This window comes from Poecilia latipinna, unplaced genomic scaffold (genome assembly GCF_001443285.1).
Source record: "Poecilia latipinna isolate Pla-1442-1.1 unplaced genomic scaffold, P_latipinna-1.0 Scaffold1616, whole genome shotgun sequence".
Lineage (NCBI taxonomy): Eukaryota > Metazoa > Chordata > Actinopteri > Cyprinodontiformes > Poeciliidae > Poecilia > Poecilia latipinna.
In genome coordinates, this window is record NW_015114232.1 from 44,632 (window position 1) to 68,750 (window position 24,119).

The 24,119-nt window shown below is 37.1% G+C and overlaps 3 protein-coding genes and 1 long non-coding RNA gene across 7 annotated transcripts in view; 2 read left to right on the forward strand and 2 right to left on the reverse strand.

The window, feature by feature from the left end:
* Positions 1 to 2,052, reverse strand: part of LOC106964037 (non-muscle caldesmon-like) — a 34,942-nt gene extending 32,890 nt beyond the window's left edge. For 2 of the 3 annotated variants that reach the window (XM_015059264.1, XM_015059265.1), the window contains exon 1: positions 1,857 to 2,051. In XM_015059264.1, the coding sequence (XP_014914750.1) occupies positions 1,857 to 2,020 (164 nt within the window). In that variant the 5' untranslated portion in view covers positions 2,021 to 2,051. Of the gene's footprint in view, positions 1 to 1,856 lie in introns of all 3 variants that reach the window. The other variant, XM_015059266.1, reaches the window with a different exon arrangement.
* A 1,044-nt stretch (positions 2,053 to 3,096) lies between these two features.
* LOC106964040 (uncharacterized) lies at positions 3,097 to 7,638 on the reverse strand. The gene is made up of 3 exons (XR_001428311.1): positions 7,249 to 7,638; positions 6,585 to 6,586; positions 3,097 to 3,174 (listed from the first exon to the last, which is right to left on the reverse strand). It is a non-coding gene; the product is annotated as an uncharacterized LOC106964040 (long non-coding RNA).
* A 948-nt stretch (positions 7,639 to 8,586) lies between these two features.
* LOC106964034 (uncharacterized) lies at positions 8,587 to 16,197 on the forward strand. 2 transcript variants are annotated; one of them, XM_015059259.1, is made up of 5 exons: positions 11,559 to 11,857; positions 12,525 to 12,740; positions 13,420 to 13,631; positions 13,884 to 14,200; positions 15,533 to 16,197. In XM_015059259.1, exons 1-5 carry the CDS (start codon positions 11,700 to 11,702, stop codon positions 15,719 to 15,721), a joined length of 1,092 nt encoding a protein of 363 aa, XP_014914745.1. In that variant the 5' UTR covers positions 11,559 to 11,699; the 3' UTR covers positions 15,722 to 16,197. The 2 variants fall into 2 exon arrangements, with proteins under 2 accessions (XP_014914746.1, XP_014914745.1); XM_015059260.1 differs by lacking the exons at positions 11,559 to 11,857; positions 12,525 to 12,740 and adding an exon at positions 8,587 to 8,951.
* Positions 16,198 to 18,480: 2,283 nt separating this feature from the next.
* On the forward strand, positions 18,481 to 22,897 carry LOC106964035 (macrophage mannose receptor 1-like). The gene is made up of 6 exons (XM_015059262.1): positions 18,481 to 18,557; positions 18,645 to 18,834; positions 19,279 to 19,479; positions 20,175 to 20,383; positions 21,321 to 21,649; positions 22,575 to 22,897. Exons 2-6 carry the CDS (start codon positions 18,704 to 18,706, stop codon positions 22,764 to 22,766), a joined length of 1,062 nt encoding a protein of 353 aa, XP_014914748.1. The 5' UTR covers positions 18,481 to 18,557; positions 18,645 to 18,703; the 3' UTR covers positions 22,767 to 22,897.
* Positions 22,898 to 24,119: the final 1,222 nt, after the last annotated feature.

Consider the following 24,119-nt stretch of genomic DNA (forward strand, 5'->3'; position numbering starts at 1 on the left):
CCGTGGCGTCCGTCGCTAAAGGTGTCCGTCGCTAAAGGTGTCCGTCGCTAAAGGTGTCCGTCGCTAAAGGTGTCCGTCGCTAAAGCCGTGGCGTCCGTCGCTAAAGCCGTGGCGTCCGTCGCTAAAGCCGTGGAGTCCGTTGCTAAAGGTGTCCGTCGCTAAAGCCGTGGCGTCCGTCGCTAAAGCCGTGGCGTCCGTCGTTACAGCTAATAAAGGTTCTATACAGATTTCGCAACAATCCAATAAAAATGCAGATCAAGTTCTCCCCGCTAGCCGACTCACCCACTGGAACTGAACTCGACTCGGATCCGTCTACAATTTACTGACTTTTTAATTTAATGATTATTGTCTGTTGTCAAATAGTACTTTTTGCTTTAATACCCAGCTGATACTCACTAAAATACCAACTCTGATGTTTATAAGGTCCTTTATGAGCCTTAAAACTGAACAGTGTGTACCAGCTACTACACCCAGGGCAATTATAAACACCCTGGTGTTCATCATTGGTACTGCACCCTAAAGCATCATGGGAAAAAAAGCTGCCTCAGTGTGCAATAAAACCTGGATCTATTCTTATAGATCCAGGTTTACCCTGGATAGATCCAGAAACCTGGATCTATTCTTATAGATCCAGGTTTATCCTGGATAGATCCAGAAACCTGGATCTATTCTTATAGATCCAGGTTTTATTGCACACTGAGGCAGCTGCAAATTCACAATTAACCAGAGAATAAACAAATAAGAATTCGTCTTTTTTACGTACAACTATCAAAATCATTGTTTTACATATCTAATGTCGTAGATTCGAGATTTAAGCAACAAAAATCTAGTTTACATCTGTAGATGTTGATCCAAACCTTTTCTAGGAGGAAAAAAAAAATGTAGCTTCTATATTTCCTTTACTTTATGAAGGTAAATGGTGTATTTCAGTGAATCAGCGCCGAGTTCAGCAGAACAGACTAGAAACCTTCATGTCTCTTATTTACACTGAAGGTGAAGCCGTTTAAAAAACAGGTGTTAGTTAGCAGTGTTGTTGTTTTTCATTGCAATTAACACGTGTTTCTAATACAAGGCAAATGGGAAACATGTTCAAATGTTCTCCCCTCATTTTTATAGTAAAAAACTAATCTCAGAAAAAAGTAGAAGTAAAATTTACTTTACTCATATGTTCATTTAAAAAAAATATTTAGTTATCCTGTTATTTTGTGTTTTTCGTTTGTGTTTTGTGAAACACGAAATGTTATTTTATCTGAGAATGATGCTGTCATAATCAATAAATTAAAATTCGCTTTCTGATGAGGTCTGCTTGTCAGATTAAAAGTATCTTTTGAAAATGACATTGGAAAAGCAGATATTAAATATACTTTTCCCAACATTTCTGTCTTAAATGTTTTTATTGGTTTGATGTAATATTTTGATTTTTCATGAGGTGCAAGTGGAAAATTATCATAATTAGAAACAAAGACTTTCAAACATCCATCTATACAATCGATATCACTTAGTGAAAGTTTCCAGTAATATTCTAATTTATTGAATAAATCTGTACAAACAAAACATTGATTACTTATTATAGAGTTAATCTAAATTTACATGAACATTTTTAAAACCTAATATTTAAACATTTAATCAGCTTCAACTTCAGAGTTCAGTTTTCTACGTATTTCTACATTTTTGGGTCATTTATGTTTTACTTTGGTAAAACTTTGCACATTTCCTTTCTTAGCTGGTTAAATTCTTACAGTTTTTACAGACTGCTGATCTTTTCCTGAGTGAATAATAATGAAATGGATCCATAATGTGTATTTTCTTGTTGCTTCATCCTGCAGGTGATGACCCAGAGTGGTGTTGCGTCTCACCTGATGAGGTTCTGCAGGAGCTGCTTGCTGGAGTTTCTCCTCTTGATGGACTCTGACATGTTGGCTGGTTCTGGTCCGTGGTCCCGGTTCTGGTCCTGGTTCCTGAGCCTCAACCCGTCCCTGCTGCTGCTCTCCGTTCCCCCCTTTTCTGCCGTGTTGCTCATGTTGGGTTCTCCCTCTCCACTTAGTCACAGCTCTCTCCTCCCTCCATGTGGTTTTCATTGAAACAGTCTGACCCCCCCGCCCGACCCCTCCTCTGGGCAGAGGTCATGTGACTCTCCCAAAGGGGCAGTAAGATGATATCATAACAGTGGATCTGTGGCAATATTGTGCATGTGTACATTGTAATTCCAGAGGGAAGTGTAATTAGGGGGGATGTGTCTGTGTTGCTGGAGTTGTTTTCTTCATACGCACTGAAACAAAAAGTATTTTTTTTCTATTTAGCAACGAATAGCACTGAAATGTATCCACTTCCTGTTGCCTAGATGTTTATGTTCAAAACAGGCATAACTTCTTTTTACAGCAAATGTTACAGAGGAAGCATTTACAACATTTTTATACTTGTATTCAATTTTCAACTGCTTCTAAAACAGTCGAGGTGCTTAAAAAACCCCACCGAGCTGTTTTCTGACATTAAGTTCATGTTTTTGGTGTCTGGAAAATTAGTTGTTTCAAAAACCCTCCAGCTGTTGAGTCACATTCAACGAGCACCCTGCTGTTACCTAGCAACCCCAGCCAAGCCATCCCCGTTACTTAGCAACCCCAGCCAAGCGCATCCCCGTTACCTAGCAACCCAAGCCAAGCCCATCCCCTTTATCTAGCAACCCAAGCCAAGCCCATCCCAGTTACCTAGCAACCCCAGCCAAGCGCATCCCCATTATCTAGCAACCCCAGCCAAGCCATCCCCGTTACCTAGCAACCCCAGCCAAGCCCATCCCCGTCACCTAGCAACCCAAGCTGAGTTCCAGCATGTTTGGCCAGCTGGTTTTCAATTCTGTTCAATTCAATTCAAAAATACGTTATTAATCCCAAAGGAAATTAAATGTTGTTGTAACACATTAATTCAGATTTTTCAGAGTCATTGTAGATCATGATGGCTGTTGGCAGGAAATATCTCCTGTAGCAGTGTGTATTACAGCAAATCTGAAGAAACCTCTAACTGAAGTTACTCTGTTTTCTCACGGTCAGGGTTGTCCACAACTTTCTCTATTTTATTAAGAATCCTTTACATACATGAGGGTAAACGCTGAGTTGGGGGGAGGAGGATTTGGCCAGCAGCAGCTCCTTTGGATGACAAGACGTCCTAACTCAACTCATCCTGAAAGAGATGGAAAAAAAGGCAGAACTGAGACTAAAATCTCATTATCTAAGAAGGATTTTGTACAAAAAATGTTTTATATATTAGACTATCCTAATCTGTTCAAGGAAGCATAATGTCACCTTTAAAGCTCCAGCATGTAAACTCCTGGTTTCAACTGTATCGAAAGCTGGAAAATCTCATCTTTTATATGGATTTTACTGTGAAGTAAAAACACATTTTCTTGTAAAACATGATTTATTTTCATGTGTATGAAATATATGTATCATTTATTGATTCTCACTTTGCATAATGTATGTGTTGGTATGATAGGCATGCTAATGTTTTGATATTGTTGCAGTTTTCCAGTACAGGTGTGAGGGAGGGGCCACTTCCTGTTTGAAAAGCTTAAGGAAGTCACTGAATCCATCGCATCACTTGGTGCAACCAAATGAAGGGTTTTATTTTTTGTACAGTATAATTTAGCACAGCATTTCATAACACTCCCATGTTCACTGTATATTTTGCATCTCTGAGTCGCTTTGTTCAAGCCACAGAATTTTCTAAAATATGCCGATTAGATTACAGTGTCAGAGGAAGGACTATTTACCTAAAGCTGCATGTCTTTATATGCTGCTGAAATGCAAAAAGCACCACATCTTTCTTTAAGTTTACATTTAAGGGAAAATATGGTGCATTTAGAAAACTAAAGCTCCATTTTTTGGTTAATTTTGTTATGTTTTTGACACGTAAAGCACTTTAAACTGCCTTGCTGCTGAAGTATGTTACTCAAATAATGATGGAGATAAAACAATGTAAAATATTACTGGTTATTAATTTCATGTAGCATTGGAATAAAATGGATTACAAATGTTTTATGCATTTAAGATGGTAATCAAAGTTTTAATATCAGTAACATGTTTTCTGTATTGGAAGTAATATTAACTTCTTAACTTGAATCATTTAATCTGTGGAGCCAGATAAACATTAGGGTGATGGCAAGGAGGCTTTCCAACTGCAAAGACTTTTACCTCAGGAGCAAAGCAATAATAACAATGATATGCCAGCTATAACTCCAGATTATTGAGAGGGGTATAAATAAGTTTTAACGTACAATTATCAAATAAAATATAAACAAAAAAACATTTTTCTAAACTGATACTGTGTTTAAATAATTTTATCTCATTTCCTATCGGAAACAAACTTCTTGGTTTAATAAAAACATTAAGTCTAAACCTTAAAAAAATTATGAATAACTTTGGGATTTGGGAAGCACTTTGGAACCAGTTTGCTAAATCTGCAAAAAATTTTGCATTTTATGTTTTTCAACATGCAAAATTTATGATCTTAGTTAGGCAGGAGGATAAACTTTACACTTTTTATTTTGCTACACCCCTGAGTGATGTAAATGTGCTCCTGAAACAAGCCTGCTTGTTATTTCCTGCAGGCCAGTTTTACACAGATTCATATCATCCAAGGACTTATGGAGGCTAAGCGCATGAAATCGTAGACTGCTATGGTTATTATGAAGTCCTTTCTGCACTCCTATAAATATGTTGAAGTAAAAACAATCAGGAGGACCCTGCACAGAGACCCAGCTGTTCAGTTACTGATTATGGCTCAAAACATGAATTAAATACATAAATAAGGAGCTTTTCACGTTACAGTCTTCTGCAGAACTTTACAAGTCCTGTATTTTGCGTCAGAGTTTGTCTTGAAGAAATCAAGACATCTTTATATTCTAAGACTGGTGTGACATAGATGCTGAGGTTAGAAAGGTTTATAATGCAATATAAACCTACATATTTATATATTTCAATAAAGAAACAGCAAAGACATTGCATGTGTCAGACTTCCTGATCCAGTTGAAATTTATATAGTTGAATCTTTCTGCATAATTGGATGAATTTGATCACTTCTGAATATAAATTTGATCTGTTTCTCTTATTAAGTGCATTGAGATGATATAAGCTACGAATGGGAGCTGTATATAACTAATCAATTGATTTATGAAATGACTGATATTATGCATCATTGCAACTCTGACCTAAGGAGAGACATACTGGTCAATACTTGGATTTGTCCATTTTCCTTTGAGTCACCTCTTACTAAAAATGGTGTTATGTCAACTTTATGGTGATAAACTGAACCATCAGAACCACATAAAGACAGTTACAAAGTCGACCTTCTATCACCTGAAGAACATTTTCAGGATTAGAGGACTAATGTCACAGAAAGATCTAGAGAAACTCATCCATGCGTTTATCTTTAGTCACACTGATTACTGCAACAAAAAAATCAATCCTCCAGCTGCAGTTGATCCAGAACGCTGCTGCTGGAGTTCTGACTAAAACCAGGAAGATGGAGCACAGCACCCAGTTCTAAAGTCCCTACACTGAGAGAATAGACTTTAAAATACTGTTAGTTTATAAATCACTGAATGACTACCAAACAATGCGCAAACAGCTTAGCATATACAACTCTGCTGTCCGAAACTCAAGAAATTTATATTTTACCAAAATAATTAACAGTCACAAAATAATCCCAAAGTTTTGTTTTCCACCACTGATAATCTGATTAACTAACTTTACTGCTTATTTACAGACTCCAACTTATATAAAAAACTCATCATCAGCAACTTGCACTGCAGAAAATCTTACCAAATAATTTTGTTCCAGTTTCTCATGCAAATATACACTANAAATAAGAGAAAACTTACTTACATGTAGCTTTTCAGCAGNAAATATGAACTTCTTTTAAGTCAATAATTCCTTAACATCGATTGGCAGATTATTTCACTTATACACAGACATTTTTCCAAAGCTATAAGTAAATGGCAGATTATTTCAGTTGTTTTCAACAATGCACTTTTCAACAATGTTAAGGGATTATTGACTTAGAAAAAGCTCCTATTGCCTGCTAAAAAGTTATGTTAGTTTTCTCTTATTTCAAGTGTACTAAGATATTTGCACTAGAAATACTTGGTAATATTTTGAGTGTTTTGCAGTGTGAAAAAAACACTGGAAGTCTAATGGGTGCGTTGGATCCGGTTACTGTTCTGCAGGTTATGAATAAGATATGGCAACTCAGAACAGGAGCAGCTGCTGGAGGCGGCAAGCTGATCCGAGTCACACAGCTAATGACGCTCCGGCTCTGGGTTTAGCTTTGCTCTTAATCATTTTATTCCTTTAAACAGCTTCCAGTCGAGTCTTGCTACTCAGAGAAATGAGTGAAACCTTTTCTGTAAAAACTCTCTCTGCTGATCAGCACACACAGATGTGCATGAGGTCACTCAGGCACTTCCAGCCAACACTGATTTCCACACGCATGCATACACATAGACATTTCTTACGTTCCCTCCCCCAAAATCCTGCAGGAGCCTGAAACTCTCGCAAACACTTCACAAAGCGGTCGCTACGCAACACTCCCACAGCTTTCAACACAGGGCGAGTGTTGAAACAGGCTGACTGTGGTAGACAGATCACCAAGCTCAACAAAGCAACCAGAAACAGCAAGACAGGGAATCAAAGTGCAACGAAAACTTTGACTGGGAAAAAAACCCTCCACAAAGTACACGTGTGATTAAACAGATTATGGAATCATTACAGGAGTATTTAGTATTTTCAGTTTGTCACATTATTGTAGAGAAATATTTGCAGACATCAGTTTTTGCACAATCCACCACAGGATTTCACTCAGGTCAAGGGCTGGACTTTGACTGAGCCACTATAATGCCTTGATTCCTTCCTTTTTCAATCACTGTGTTAGGATTGATATTAGGGATGCAAGTTATCAATTAATGAGTTAATCTAAAGTTGATTGATAAGATCAATCAACTAACGAGTAATTGACATTGGCATTTTCTTAAGAGTTTTTTCTTTTCTCAATATAAAGGGCTTATTTTTTCATAATAAGCTGAATTAAAAAATAAATGCATTTTAACATTATTTTGTATCAGTTGTACTAAATACTGACTGAATAAACAGAATATTGTGGCTCTCACATTGTTAAACTTAGACATATTTATAAAATATAACAGGAAGCTCGTATGCAGACGGAAAAAAATAAAAAGAATAAAATAAGTGAGACACTTACAGAGACGTTCATACAGAAGTAATGTCTGTGGAATTAAAAACTTCGCTCCATAAAGTGATTAAACCATCTTGCTTATTGGTGCCATGTTTGTTTCCATTATGTAATAATTTTTCTCCATAACCTCATCAGATCATTCCCGTCTTCATAGCACATCTCAGTTGTTTTTCATTGAGAAGTTGACGCTGCTCCGTCATGCAGCTCGTTTGAATAACTATTAAGGTGAAAACTTAAGGAACCTGTCGGGTGTTTATATTTCTAAACAGAAACACATAAAGTGCACCGTTCATCCCTCACCGGACTCTGTTTGGGCCGTTTCTCGGGTTTCTCTTTCCTGTTAAGTTATGGCGCCGCGTCGCCATCTTTATTCCTAACTGGCTCCGGTAAAGGATGACCAGCGGCGCCCTCTGCTGGACGGCGGCCAAACTACAACACTAAAAGAAGGTCTGAGCGGACATTATTGATTGGAACTATCAGCTGAAAAGAGGCAGTCTCTTTCAACAGTTCCAATCCCCTCCCCCCTCCAAAAAACTCATCCTTTTCTAATTGTCCTATTATGAATTTTAACATACCTGCTACCTGAGGCCTGAGGAGTCTGAGATGGAGCTTTGGGTTATTAGTAATCTCATTGAAAATTGCACTATTTAACCTTGCAGTAAATTTGCTGGAACAGCTGTCTTAAAGGGGCAGTATTATGTATTTCCAGCAATTGTGCCATTTTATAGCACAACCAAGTAGCTATGTTGCTTTCAGTTGTTATAAAAATACTGTATATATCAGATGTGACTTAAAAGAAATTTGATTTTGCAGTTTGATGGCTTGAAATTTGGCCTCTGTCTCTTTAAGACGCTCCTTCATCATGCTGTTTACAACCATTTTTAGCAGCATTGGACTGAGAAGTATCTCATATGATGAACTCATCAGATGCTCAGCTCCAGGTGATTGCTAATTGTTGCATGAAAGAATCAAAACAAGATGTTTTTGATGAGTGAATAACATTGCAACACTGTATAAAGCTAAGAAAAAGTCAATTTTACGTAACAGTCCCCGTTCAAATGTCTCCTGCAGGTGAATAATCCTATGCAGAATATCATGGAACAAAAAGTTTGGAAACATTTTATGGCCTTTCCCAGATTGATGGGCAGCAGCAGTTATTCTCAAAGGTCATTTGATTTTAGCTTCTTGTTAGCAGACAGGTGCATGCTTCAGAGCAGCAACCTGCTGCTTTTAAAGAGATTCTTCATGTATTGCATTTAAACCAAACTTTCTGTCTAATCCTATAGGAGCTGTACTTTTATTTTCCCAGTTGTGGACATTTTCTTTCCTGATAGAAGCTAACGCTGTAACCCAGAATCCTTTAGAGTTTTAATGATTTTCGTAAAAAGTCTCAGTTCAGACCACCTTGAACCTTTCTGACTGCTTTCTTTGAATTTGTGCTGGTTTAATGTGGAACTATCTGCACAGGAACACCTTGCTTTTTACGGTTCCTTTAAAGTTCAAAACAAACTGCAATCCTTAAAAGTTTACCAGTTTAAGGAAACCCATCTGAGTTTGTCTTAATGTTTCGGCTCGGCTGTTGGCTCCGGCTCTCAGTCCAGAGACTCTGACTGCGCTAAGTGCTGCCAGCTGTGCCATAAAGACGGCGTCTCATGCGAGATAGCAGCCTCTGCCGATGTGATCCAGAAAGATGAGGGAATGGATTCAAGGTGAGTGACGTCAAGAAGAGGCACAGAGCAGCTAATCCGAGAGAAGTGAAATATCTGGAAGAGAAAAAAAGTCGTGTTTCCGGAGTAAGTCGTTGTTTCAGAGCAGAGATTGATTGATGGGCTGTTGTTAAAGGGGGAGCGTGGGGCTGGGGGCGGGGGAAGCTTTAAAGTGGCTTAAAAAGTGGAAAATATGTCAGTGCTGCTTTTTACAACACTTGCATTGCCATTAATAAAATAATAAAAGCCACTCTGCCCCTGCCAAAGTAATTTATGTGTTTTCTTATTTTTTTCACCAACTTGATGAATTACTATTTTTCCACTTTCTCAGTCACTACGGCGATACAGTAGAAGAAGAAATGACGAGTTCACAGGGTCAAGCTTTCCACATAATAAATCTTAGGAATTGTTACAGAAAACCTCAGGACCGATGTATATGTGTGTCTGGTGGAGGTTTGGGGAAAACAAAGCAGCTTTACTGGTTTCACTGGATACGCAGTCGGTCAGTCAGTCTTCATCAAACTCAAACCACTTGGATAAACAAGTGGTATTTTCTTTCAGCTTCACCTCACTCTGTCACTGGAGAGGCAGATGGAAAGGTCAAGGGCCAAATTTTATGGTTCATCAGGTTTACTGTTCTCCTCCTTTCCTAAATTTAATTTAACTATAAATGCGTAGAAACTAGTTATGTTTTGGAAAAACTTTCAGGAGTACTTTTTACTTCTACTTGAGTACTAAGAACTGTTGCTACTCTTACTTGACTGGATTCTCTAATACAGGTGGGTTCCTTGAAGAAAGAACAAACATATTTTACCAAAACGGTACGAAACACAAAGAGCTGCAGTTTATGCTAAAGTGAAACTTCTTGTTCTGTTGCGTCAGTTTTGTTGTTTAATGTTGTTTTCAATAAGCATTAATTTTATGTAAAGTTTAGCACATAAACTATAAAGCACAAAACTTCACAGTTTGATGACATCAGTTTAAAATATCAAATCAGATTTTATGACTTGAATTTTACTTTTACTTGAGTAATTTCTTAGATGGATACTCTTTAAGTTGAGGAAAAGTATGTTAAAATAGTTCTGCTTACTTGAGTATAATTTTTGAATTTAACTATAAAGAATGCCTACTCGACCTCTGACATCTATAACATTTAAAGATTATATTAAACCTCAAGCTTTTTGGGGTACAAGTCTCTCACTGAAAACAAAAAATCTTGGAATGTGGTCTTTAACTTTGAAAACTTTTTTACATAACTGCCTGATTTAGAAGCGTGTTTGTCTTTGAAGCAGAACCATCTTGGGAAATTAACCTCAGGATTGTTTCGGAAAGCAATATTTGTTTTAAAGACTTCATCTTGTCCCTGATGTTCCTGCTTTGCGTTTTATGGAGTTCTGCTTTTTCCCCCTCAGTGAAACCAAATGTTTGTCAGAACGGTTTCTGAGATAGGCAAAAGAAAAATGAGTTTGTGAGCCTCGCCTCCCCTCGACAGCCATCCGGTTTCCATCACTCACTAATAACAAACCTGTGACACATCTGAGAAACATTCATGCCTGACATGCAGCCAGCTCTGCTAAACACAGGGAGGGACGAGACATTAAACAGCAGAAACACCAAATTCAATCTCAGTAACTTCATTTACTTCTCCTCCAGCGTTTAACCTGCTGCAGCTCTCCTTTTGTTTGTGTCAGTTCAGATATTATCCATATCCAAAACTAAAACATCTTTGACCTTATTTTCCTTAAAGTATTAGAATTAGATTCATTGGACAAACCTTCTGCAATCCATTAAGCAATAAATATGTTTTCTTTGTGATGTAAAGATGTTTCAGCTCAAATAACTCTCGTTATTTAAGGTGCTGCAGGACTGCTGAACTGTTTTTGGTCCATCAATCTGAGAACTACAGGAATGTGATTTGGCTCCATTTGTCTTAAATATGATAAAGAAGCACATAATTTATTAGCTTGGGAGAGAAATAAAACAGAAAAATAACATTAGGGAAGCTAGTTACATTTGCTTGAGTAAATTTTTGCAAAAATGTACTTTTAGGAGTATTTATAATTTTATTATGAAGTATTTGTACTCTTATTTGAGTGACTCTTTCTACCCACTGAATGAAAAACAAAAAAATCACCAGACACAAACACACACCTGCAGCTTTTATTAAAATTGAATAAGTTTTTATTGAAAGAAACTGATCTGGAATTTTTTTTATTTTGCCTGATTTTGTTATTTTTTGTTAAATTATTGTCAATTTTGACCTTAAAATACCAAAATTTCAACTTAACTTTCTATTGTGGTTCGTCCGATGATGTAATTTTTAAATATGAAATGATTGATAATTTGATCAGTTGTACTTGAGTAAACTTTTAACCAAATACTTTTTTACTCTTTCTTGAGTCATTTACTTTCATTGGAGCTCACCTCTGATTTATTACCTATTTGTTGGAAGTGAAATTTGCTGCTGGACAATCAATGAGCTTCCAGTTTGAAAGGCTGTAGGGAAATCCTGCCTTCATTTTCCTGCAGGCAAATATATTCTTAGACCGGCATGAATGTTAACTACTTATCTGTGCCTCCTATGTAAATGCGTTTGAAGGTGGTTTTGTGGTGTGAGCTTAAACCACGGCAACGAGAAACTCTACCCCACAAACACAGAGAAAAGATACAAGACGGTTTTTCAACCAAATGCGCTGGTGTTCTTTTGACTGCCTGTTTTTAAATCATTGAGGAAGAAAACAAAGTTTGACCATGATGAGCATCCTCATTACGCTGATGACCTTCCTCCGTTTCCTCCTCTTCCTCAGCGCCGTCGGCACGGCAGCTGAACCCGGATCAGCTCTGTCAGTCAAACACAAACATATGAAATTTGGTCGCACCTGGAAAGATGCGCAAAAGTTCTGCAGAAAGTAAGTTTTCTGTTGTTTTATTCTCTGTTAAGGATTAGAGTTAACAAATGTACTAGCTATCATTTAGTTTCATTTCCACTGATCCAGTTTAGGCCTGCCGCAATAATCAATATATCAATTAATTGCATGACAAATTAAGATGAGCTCAATAATTTCCATCTGCATGATTTATCATTTTCTCTCTTGCTACCAAAAACAGGACGACTAAAGTCTTCAGTTTGGTGTTTTGGTTCAATCAGAAGGAATATTTTGTTCACAGAGACTTCATAATTCACTTTATTTGTTGGACTGTTTATTTATTTTGTATATTTAAAATGTCTTCCAGTTCCAGTGTTAAATGTTCATTAGAATTTAAAGTTCACTGATATTTGAGAATGTGCACTTGCATTATTATGTCATTATGACCATTATATTACTTGAAAATGGTCTCAGAACAACAATATTATCATTTATTGCGATAAATTCTGGGACAATTTATCGCCCAGAAAAAAATTGTGCCAGGCCTCATTATTAAGCTTAAATGTTTTGCTGTTTCACTTTAAATGATCTAAAAGCATTCATTCATTTGAACATTTTATTCAAGAGCAAACACGGCAGCTGAGGTAAAGGTTCAGGTGTGTGCTGAAAGACAAGGGACAAACAAAATAACTACAGTTTGTCCTTGTAGAAACTACTTGGACTTGGCCACCATCTACAACCAGGAACATGCAAACAGTCTGTTCCTGTTGGAGTATAAAGCCTGGATTGGTCTGCACAGAGGAGAACAAAATGACTGGAAGTGGATCGATGGAAAAGATTATAAGATTAAATCGGTGTCAAATGAAGGAAAAAATAATGGTGAAAAGTGCGCTGTACTCGGCTACCATTACTACAACAACAGAAAGTAATGTGAGACTGTTCATTTTTCTGAAATAAATAATCTTTAAAAACTGCTGATCGCAAAACAAAGGAGCAAAAAATTGACTTCACAGTTACAGACGGCCGACAGAAACACATCCAGCTTCATTTTATAGTTTCAGTTCTGTGTGTTATTTTCACTTTTCTTTCCATCCACCACATCTAATTTGTGATGTGACTATCAGGAATTAAAACAACTACAAAACCTTATGTTTGGAAAGCTTTCATTCATTTGCACTGTCCTCTGTGACAGCAATTTGGTAAAACAAGATTGTCTTGATTTAATTTTAAAGTTATTTTTCAGAGTTGCTTTTGTCATATTCAGATAAAGTTAATTTCCTGGTGTGGTGGCTGTGGTAGTTACTAAATTATGAAAGACCTAAACAAACAACAAACACTCAAGATTTCTTAAACCATGAACCAAAGTTTGTTCCCTCCTTTAAAAAGGACCAACATAAAGTTTGCTCAGTTGATTTCTGCTGCAGTATATTTATATAATTATAACTATCAGAAGTATTTACAGGTAAAGACGTTTCAGGTTTTGGCTGATTTGTTAAATTGTTTGAATTTGCTGTCATTAATTAACAGCACAATGTTTTTGTTTGGATGTGGATATGAGGGTTTAAAGCATTAAGTTCTTCTTTTATTCATGTTTTTGCTTTAAGGATTTATAGCAGAGACTGTGAAACGAAATCATTCGCTGCGTGTCAGATAATAAACAACAGCTCTACAACCATAACACAGGAGATGATGAGTTGGTCTGAGGCAAAGGAGCACTGCATGAAAATCAGTCAGGAGCTGGCAACTTTTACAGAGGAGGAAATGACGGTTTTCAGTCAGCAAGACTTTCCCATCTGGATCGGACTTCACAGACATGGTAAAAACAAACATTTCCTCCAGTTGTGGTTTAAACATTATTACCAATAAACCAGATTTGGCGCTAAAGTTGCTCAGGATTCAGAAAGTGACTAAGAAGAATCTGCTGCTTGAACTGAACATCCTGAGCAAAAGTTAAGATTTCCATTTGCAGATAGACGAGCTGCAGCTGCATCAGAAGTTATTTAGCTTTTCCTCATTCTAAGCTCAGGTGAAAAGAAATGTCTGACAAAATGATTCATTTTTTCTTCAGACAGCTCATGGAAATGGAGTTCAGGCCTCAAGGAGGACAAATACTGGAAGTTAGAGCCGAGTGACAACAAGGACTGTGTAACCATCACTTCAGTAACAAAGAGGCTGGCTGTTGAGAACTGCCAGACTCTTCATCCGTTCTTCTGCCTGGACGACAACGTGATCCTGGTAAAGGAGAAAAAGAGCTGGGAGGAGGCGTTTGAGCACTGCCGAGGCCTTGGCCTCAACAGCAACCTCCGCTTCAACCTGCTCAGCGTGAAGCCTGGAGATGAACACAAATATGTGGTGAACAGAGTAACGGAGGCTGACACCGAAGAGGTGGGTTCAGGAGGAAATGTCAATCAGATCCATTTTCATATTTGAATTATCTTTGAAACAGGGATGGAGCTGTTTTTAAACATCCTGAGACGTCGAGACGCCATAGTTTTGTCAAAATTACGAAACTTAACTTCCTTTCCTCTTCACACACAGATGCACAACAAACTGAATACGAGTTAAAAGCAAGTTATCAGAGCCACCATCTCAGAGAAAACACAAAGTTGTTGCTAATGACTGTAAAATCGTGTTTCCAACACAAGATGGTGTTTGGTCCTGGCTTAAAGTAGCACCTCTGTGTCTCTAGCTTTTGCTGAGCAAGCACCTGCAAATATCTGACTGCAGAAAATTATTTGTTTTTTAAAAACATACATTTTAAGATAGGACAGAAAAAAAACACCAGGGAACCTGTAAACTTTGTCCACAGTCAGGATTAACAGATATGAAAAGTAAGTGGAGCAACATTTTAATAGAAAGGTAAAGTAGCAATGCCAAAAAGTTTCAGCACTAACCAGCTAATTAATAATAATGTAATAAAGTAAATAGTGTGTTTGTGCTGCATAACAGGACAAGCACACAGCAGAACTACAAACTGTCTTAGCCACATAATCAACCTTTTAAATTAAGGCGCAAACTTTGCTCTTTCCAACAGATTCAGCATCGGCACTGAAAACTCACTGAACTGATGGTTTCGTTTCATCAAGCCAAAAACTTAAATTCAGTCTCACTTTTAATGTTTTATGGTCATAATCCATGTTAGAGGAAATATTTCCATGTGGCTCTTGAAGCTGAATTTGGTAAATGGCTAAAGGACGATTCCACCAAATTTTCTGCTACCTTCAGCATCTTTTATCTACTCTAGTTAAAAAAACTACAACACCTAGACTTTTCAAACCTGAACTGGATTATTCTCAACTAATAGCAGAATATTTAAAGCCAAATGTGTGACATTTGTGAATCTTCACTAAAGTGTGATTTCAGAATTTATTTATTTTGTTGCATACCTTGTTTTAATACCAATAAGTACTTTTGATTGAGTAGTTAACTGTTTTCCATATTTTTTTGCTTTTTGCTTTGTACAAAAAGCAATGCTCTGAAATATTTGTTGACATCCTAAGCATTCGGTCTTGATATCAGAAGAACCATTTTTGCCTCCATCCCTGCTCTGCAAAACACGAAGCAAAATCTGAGCGACTTCATGACAACAGAGAGGAAAATGTTGTTTCTGGAGCCATTTTCTCGCTTTGTTCACATTATTTACAGAGTGTGGAGGAATATTTGCCAACTTGAAGGAGTTTCAGGCATGAAAGGTTTAATTTCTGTTCCTTCTGGTAGGTTTGGACCGGTCTGCGTTTCCTGGGAGATGAATGGCTGTGGATAGATGGGAAAGATGTGTCGTACACTGACCTGCTGAAATGCCCCCCGCTGGGCCGGCACTGTGGGGCCATCTCTAAGAACGACAGGAGCAACGTGGCTGCCAGAGACTGCCTGGAGAGAAAAAACTTCCTCTGCTACAGCTACTAATGTCACCAAAAGCATCTGAGTGTTTCTGCAACAAACATCCTGCAGAAATGTCCAGCCATCGTCTTGAAACTCTAGATTCAGAATATGAGTTAACAGAAACAAGCATAACCACATACCTAAGTTATTAGTTATTAGTCTTTAATTGAAAGTTAATCTGTCAGAGTTAGAGTGAATGATTGACAGGATTTTGCTGATAGAAATTTAAGGAAATCAAAATACTGTACTATCCTTAGAAAGTGTTCAGCATGTGTTTTAATGTTTTGTTTAAGTTCTTAAAAATGCTTTTATCTTTGGAGAAAGTGGCTAAAACTGTTTAAGTCTGTGAATAAGTTGCTGCGGTCATCATGATTTCTTTAAAAAAAGAATAAAAATGGCTCTTCCATCACACCTTTTCTAAAAGTCAACAGTTAAAAAAATTGATTTATCTAAAGACTTTAAAATAAGCACATATTCAATCATGAAATAAATGTTATTAATAAGTGATTGTGATTCTCTTTTATTTCCCTACTATGCTCAAATTGTCCACAGAAGTGTGTTGCACTGATAATGAATCTCACAATAAGGATCTCATGTGTAAGACTGATCCTTAAAAGTGACCTTTTATGCTTCAAATATATAAATTGTTTTCCACAAAATGATTTTTAGATAATTAGGTTTTTGTTTGGTCAGTTCTGCCTATTTTGAGCTTCTGTTTTAGAGTCACTTTAAATTCAAATAATCTGCTGCTGGCCACGCCCTCAAACTCAATGTTTATACTTGACCTTTATATATGTGAAAATGGTTGAAAACAGATGTGCCATTACAACTGCACATCTTTGAAAAGCAGAAGTAGCACTTCCTGCACAACCAGCAAAAATGCAGGAAGTGGTTTTTGGATGGTAAATCAACAACAAGACACTTGTCTTTTCCAGCAGCCATTGTACAGTGGTAAAACCAGCTGACCAAACATGCTGGAGCTCAGCTAGGTTATGTTGCTAGGTTACGAGGTTGCTAGGTAACAGCACAGTGGCCGCCAATTGTGGCTTAACAATTGGAAAGTTTTTGGGATGGTTTGTTTTCCAGACACCAAAAAACATTAACTTCCTGCCAGAAAACGGCTGGGTGGCTTTTTAAGTTCTTAATCTGTTTCTAGAAACAGTGGAGACCCAAACAGAAATGTGAAAAAAATGAATTTCATACAATATGTTTCCTTGAAATTGAAAACACAACCATGCACTCTGTTTATTTAATGCGGACAAACCTCGCCTTGGACTCTGGATCAGACTTATTTGCCACATTTGCACACAAACAAGAACTCTGACTTCAGTTCCTCTTTGCTCTAAATAGTATTTGAGAGCAGAGTGACCATGAAAAAACAGTGAAGTAGAAAGTCATAATGCTGGGGGAATAATAGAGGAATGGAGGATTGTATTGCTGTCTGAAATGATCATACATCAGGGCATGTCTATGCACTTTTCACAATAACATTTCAAATTAATTTTTTTTTTTTTGCCATTTTTCCAGCCTCCGTAAGAACGATCTGGAAAATAGAACCTTATTCTATAAATAAATATATAACATGGAGTTCTGACCAACATTTAGCTTTATATCGGAGCAAGACTTAAAGAAACTCCTGTTGGTTTTTTTAGCCACCCAGAGCAAGAATCAGACATGGAGAACCAACATTTAACTCCAGATTGTACAAATCTAGAACTGAACCCAGAACAACCGGTACCAACATTTAGTTTTATCAGTACAATCCAGAGAAACCCCGACTAGTTTATAAATTATGGACTCTTATAAGGCATTAAGAACCAATATCTAGTTTTGTACTTTTAGCTTTTTGTTTCTCTTTTGGTTTTGTAGTTTTGATTGTATTTCCTTCTAGTTCATGTAAAGCACTTTGAGCTGCCTTGTTGCTGAAAATGTGCTACGTAAATTACCTTACAACAGTAAAAACCAGTCAGAATAAACTCTAACCTGCAGCATTAACCCGTCACCAGCTCCATCGGCCCGATCTGACCTCTAATCTTTCTGGGACAATGTGGAATTACGTGACGCCAACATCACAAACCAAGGACACCAATAGTAATTTATCACCACATGAATGTGCTTCATACCAGTTATGTTAAAGGCCATTGTCCTGACCTTTGACCTGTACAAGCCCTGAATGGAGGGGAGATCAGCGAGTTTAGTGGATGAGCCACATCCCACAGTGATGGATGTTTAAAACTGAATAAAAAATAGAGTTAAAAATTGGGCTAAAGCGGGGTGATAAAGTCCAACATGTAAGTTAATATTTACTTCCATTATTTTCCAACCAAGACGTTTGAAGACTGTGTGATTTTCTGCATTGACTCTGTTAATCAAATGAGGAAAAATATGCAAACCGTGACCTTGCAGCCAGATGTGACCTTGCAGGAGAAAACAGGACGACCATCTCTGGACTGAGGAAACAGGAGCATTCATGTCTTTATCTCGGTGTTAATCAATTAAGCTTTTATTTCTCACTTTTGTGACATTTTTCTCCAGGCGATCCAGGCTGTAGCATTTTGTCGTCAGTTGAAACACTTCATGTCGGGCAAAGTAATCCCTTTATTTCCCTGCTTCGTCCTTTTCTTCAGGAAGAATATTTTCCTGTTTTTCACCTGTAGGAAAATCTTTCCACTGATTTGCCAGCAATCAAATGTCTTAAAGGCGAGATGGGCGTGATAGATGACTTTAAGTGTGTCTCCCAGGCAAATGCCTGCTCTGGCAAATACAGCCTAAAATAACAAGACGTCCAGTTGGACTTTGTTGGCTCATCAATCAAGTTCAAGACCAGAAAGAAAAGCCAGTGGGTGAAGACAGGCAACTGGTAAATTACCTAACACTGACAGTACATGATCAGAGTTTACATCTGTTATGTGCTCATGTGAATAATTTGTTTTTGCTTTTTTAATAGCAAAAGAAAGCATGAAGTGAAGCTGAATTAAAAAACTTTTTGGATATAAAGGAAAAAAGATGCAGAGCAGCCTGCTGGGATCGCTGGTTCTGCTCAGCTGCTTGATCGCATCTGAAGCGCCGCCGACTAAATATTACATACATTTCACCTTCGGTTTGACGTGGGACGAGGCGCAGCATTTCTGCAAGAGGTGAGGCTTTCCAGCGATAATATGCTTTTATGTGATCATAAAAAGGATAAACATCAAGAACTGAAGTTACAGAAAAGAAAACAGACAGATGGACAGGAAACAGCAGTAAAAAGAACTTAAGAGATTGAAAAACTAGACGTTAATTGATGAATCTCTGAATTTTTTTCTGAAAGAGAATAATCGGCAATCAGAACACAACTGAAATGAAATGAATTTCACTGAAGGTCTTTCAACATTTTTGATCGAACTTTAGTTGGATCTTTGCTACCTTTCAGTCCAGTTCATGACTGTTTTTAAGATTTGTTTTGTCCACTTGTACTTTTTTTAAGGTAGAAGAGAAAAGACGTTCAGGAAATTGTCCAAACCAGGAGTCAGAGCCTGTTTCACGCTTCACCACGGAGGATTATTTAGCAAATGTAACTATTTATGTGTTTTTCTCCAAAGCTATTACACCGACTTGGCCACCATCTCTACGGCCTCAGACATGGACAGCATGGACTTGAAGCAGTACCTGGTGTGGGTCGGCCTTTACAGAAGATGGTGGAGCTGGAAATGGTCTGATGGAGCGTACTATCACGTCTCAGACTGGGGGAAGAATGAGCCACACCAGGAATACTGTGCCTCCGTCTATTTCAGTAACAAAAAGTAATGGACTTTAAAGAAATGATGAGATCAATTTAACTGGGTATCTAATGTATTTAGTTTCATTCAGTCTAAATGAATCTGGGCTCTCCTTTGTTAATTTGACACTAGTTTTCATTCAATTTTCTGTGGGACATTATGTAGAAGTGTTAAAATAACAGCTGATAATGCTTTAATGTAGTATGATTGCCTTTTTTCCTATCTAAAAATCTTTTCAGTATTAGTACCATACAGGAAAACATACAAAAAAATAATAAAATCATGAGAATAAAGTTATAGTAATTTGAGAATAAAGTCATATAAGAATGAAGTCAAAATAATATGAAAATAATATTAAAAATATTTCAATAAGAGTCATAAAATTATGAGAATAAAGTCATATTGGAGATATTAAATATTATTTAAAGTTTACTTTTGTAGGACTTTATTCTCACAATTTTATATACACATGTATTACTTTTTATTTTTTACAGTTTTGATTTTTTTCTTACTGATAGTCATTAGTCTATATGCAGTCAACACAATCATCCTCCAAACTATAAACCTTGAAAAAAAAAACTTATTAATGTCTCATTGTTTAAATAAGCTACAATCTGATTGACCGTTTTATTTTATACGCTGGCAATCTACTGTTTTCTAAATGAACACTGTAAAAATAATTTTTGCATTAAATGTACCTTCTTTTGATTTCTCTGAAGGATTTATTCCAGAGATTGTGGAACTCGTCTGATGTTTGTCTGTCGGGATGGAGAAGAATACACGTTTGTAAATGAGACGAAGACTTGGCTGGAGGCCTTGGACTACTGCAAGTCCCAGAACGGAAATCTGGCCAGTTTCAGCAGCTCCGACATGAACCAGATCTTTACTGAGTTTGACTTTCCCATCTGGATTGGACTGCGCAGAGGAGGTAACAACCAGAGATGCAACCTGCTACAGGTTTTCAGTGACATCACTGATATAAAATCTGATTTGCTGTAGCCACATATCACTAAATATTTTTCTGAAAATACAGATTTTAAAGATGTTGTAAACTTTCTGTCATGCAAATATTGTTGCAGATAAATCTGACGTTGAATGAGAGAAAATCCACAGTCAGCTCAAATTTTTCTTAAGAAATTAACTGGACAATAATATCAGGAGCAGCAACCAAAAATAAAATAAAATTTGGATTTTGAAATGCAGAATGGTATTAAGTGTGCCACTTTATTTGAGCTATTTGACAGAAACATCACCTGAAAAATCTAAAGTTTTTTTGCATATATGAAACATAGAGAACACATTGAAACATTGAACACCTCCACCCACAATCAACATTTTAAAATAAAATAAAATTCAGCTAAAAAAGACATGAAAAAATAAAATGTTAAATACATTTTAAAAAGTACACATGCATAAAGGTAACATATAAATATACAGATAAATTAAATGAGGTTTCAATAATTCAACTGTAAACCCTAGGTTAAGAATCCCTCTATTATTAAAATATAGATATATGAATTGAAAAACATTTAACTAAGTTAGCAATTAGTTATTTTATATATAGTGTCAGCAAGCCAACAGGTGGATCTATTATTTCTGTAACAACCATAAAAATAGAAATCATTTTTTTCATTTGCGGTAGCAGTCAGATTGTATAATTCAACATTGTTTTAAATATATAATCATGCTAGCTTGGTGGTTTCTTGGGGCCCACTGGTGATGCAGGGGCCCTTAGCAGCATATGCCTTGGGCCGGCTCTGTCTTTACCGATGAAACACACAGACAGGATCGATATGTGACTTTTACTGCAGATTGAAAACAGACCATTAACTCTTACATGCGCTAAAGCTTCGTATCTGTTTTAGGTGGGAGCTCATTCAGCTGGAGTTCGGGGGATTCAGGGGTTACAAGCTGGAAACATGGCGAGCCGAGCAGCGACGCCAACTGCGTGGCCTTGTCCTCGCTGAGCAGGCTGATGGCCACCGAGCCCTGCGACGTCCGGCTTCCCTTCGTCTGCATGTGGGACGGGAACGTCAACGTGCTGCTGGTGACGGAGGAGAAGAGCTGGGAGGAGGCGCTGGAGCACTGCCGGGGCCTCAGCAGAGACGGCCTCCGCTTCGACCTGGTCAGCGTTCAGCCTGGAGACGAACACCAGTACATGATGGGCAAAATCATGGCGGCAGACACCGAGGAGGTGCGTTCAAACACCGCGGGTCTGACCTTAAGGCTGCAGTTTACAAAACTATGCTCACTACGTCCCAACAGAAAAAAACAAAGCCAAACACCTCCACCCCCTACCAGTGCACAAAAGGTCAAAAACAACCAATCAGAGCCAGGAGGAGGGTCTTAGCGCTGTCAATCATCCTCCTTTACTGAAGCTTACTGAAGCCTGAAGGAGGATGATTGACAGCGCTGAGATCCTCCTCTGGCTCTGAAGGTCGTTTTCTGACTGAGAAAACAGTCAGAAAACCGTCTGACTGTATTTCTGCTGTTAGTACTGGAAGGAAATTTCTGAGCTCCAAAAGTCGAACATTTGTGAGAAAAACTCTGAATTTTTTACATTTTTATTAATGTTTATTTTTTTCTAGGAAAAAAAATAAACATTTCTGAGCTTCAAAAGTTACTAATATTAAACTTTTTAAATTTTGAAGGATTTTCTATAATTCTTTTGAAATTAATGTCAAAATGTTTGAATATATTCTTGCTCATTTTGGCTGTTGAAGCTCAGAAATTTCCTTGTGTTTTCTAAATAATTTCTGACTTTAATCTAAAAATTTCAGAGCATTTTTGGCAAACATTTTCTTGTTTTCTTTGGTCCTGGATCGGCTGCTCTTAAACTCAACCAGTAGCGGTGAGTCTAGTTATCTCATCTCCTCCAGATTCATTTTGTATTGAATATTTTATATATGCCGTATGAAGATAATTTGCAGACAGGCAAATTTTCAACAAATAATTTGAATTACTTTGCACAGAAAATCCACAAATAGATGAAATCGTCTCTTCCAGCTTTGCTCATCCAGTGGATATTTCTTTGCCAATAATCAGTGGCATCATGTCTGAAAACCGTATTTTTCTGGACTTTGGATAGATCTCTGGAATCCACTGTTTTTCTCCTGCAGGTGTGGACCGGCCTCCGTTTCCTGGGCGATGAGTGGGTGTGGGTGAACGGAGCAGCGATGACCTCTGACCTGCCTCAGTGCCCCATGCTGGAGCAGCACTGCGGAGCGTTATCCAAGAACGACACCGGCAGCGTGGAGCCCAGAGACTGCTCAGAGCGGAAAAACTTCCTCTGCTACAGTTTTGCTGCCTAAACTTTAGTTTACCTGTTAGAAACATTGGCGTACTCCCTATTTAACCCAGAAAAGGATTATTTTAGTTTATTAGTAGTATCAGAAATTGTGGAATACGCACTATGTAGATTAATATTATACAGCCCAGAAAAGGAATTAAGATTAGAATTACTACGAACGTAGAATCCAGAAATAATCAACAGGAACTGTCACCACTTAGTTACTGTTATATTACTACTCGTTAAAAACTGTAACTACTCACTTTTAACCCAGAAAAGGAGTTAGATTAGTCTCTCTTTAGTTTATTGTTTCAGAAACTGTAGAGTTTCAGTATCTAGATGCAGATACATTTGGATTGAAACTTTGTTTTAGACTCCTGTTCTCCCAACCCAGAAATGGAGTTAGACCAGAGGAAACTTAGCAACCCTGAACAGGAGAACCTAGTTTACATACTTTAGATCAACATTAGATCCTTTTTCTTCTTTTGCTCTTTCCTTTGGTTTATAAGCGCTTTAATTCCTGTAAAGAGCTTTGAATTGCCTTGTTGCTGAAAATGTGCTATATAAATAAAATTACCTTTACCTTTACCTAGTCTCACTGTTAGCAGCCAGCTAGCTTCAGGAAAAACAAAATTTTACTCAATGAGAACCTTAGAAAATCTGTACTTTTCAGCAGAAGCTAAGAATTTATTTTAAATTTTATTCTTTCTTAAAACTAGTTTAGTAAAAATGTAGACAGTTTGCAACATTTAGAGATGTTACACCATAAAATGATTTTAAAAATAAATGAATTGTTTTGACTTTCCTAAAATGACATAGAAAGCTCCTCCTGCCTCTGTGTTGCTAATCTGCTGTATTTATTCTGGATTTACAGGCTTTGAGTTAAAAATAAAGGAAGAGGCTGCCTTCTTGCAAGATTATGGTTTTGAGGTGTCTGATAATTATAATAATTAAAGGAATAAATATATTTGGGATATTTTGCTCTTCTTTTTACAACACATCACAACTTCAAACTATAGCTGGTTTTTTTTCCAACTAGAAAATATAAATAAAATTGACATTACACTGGCTCAGACAGACTGTTTTAATGTCAAGATAAACATTCACCTACATTAGCAAATGTCACCAAATTAGATTTAAGCAAATAAATAAAACGAATTGCTCACCGATAAAATTGTTTTGCCAAACATAAACTAAAGCATAGTTTTCATTTTAGTTTCTTCACAATTTTTTATTTCTTTATGGATTTTATTAATGTTGATATTGGATAATCATAATCATTGATTTAAAAAAAAAAAAAAAAAAAAAAAAAAAAAGCCAAACCCAAACCCAAAAACCGGATAAAAATGGGGGTCTTTTTAAAAATTTTTTAAAA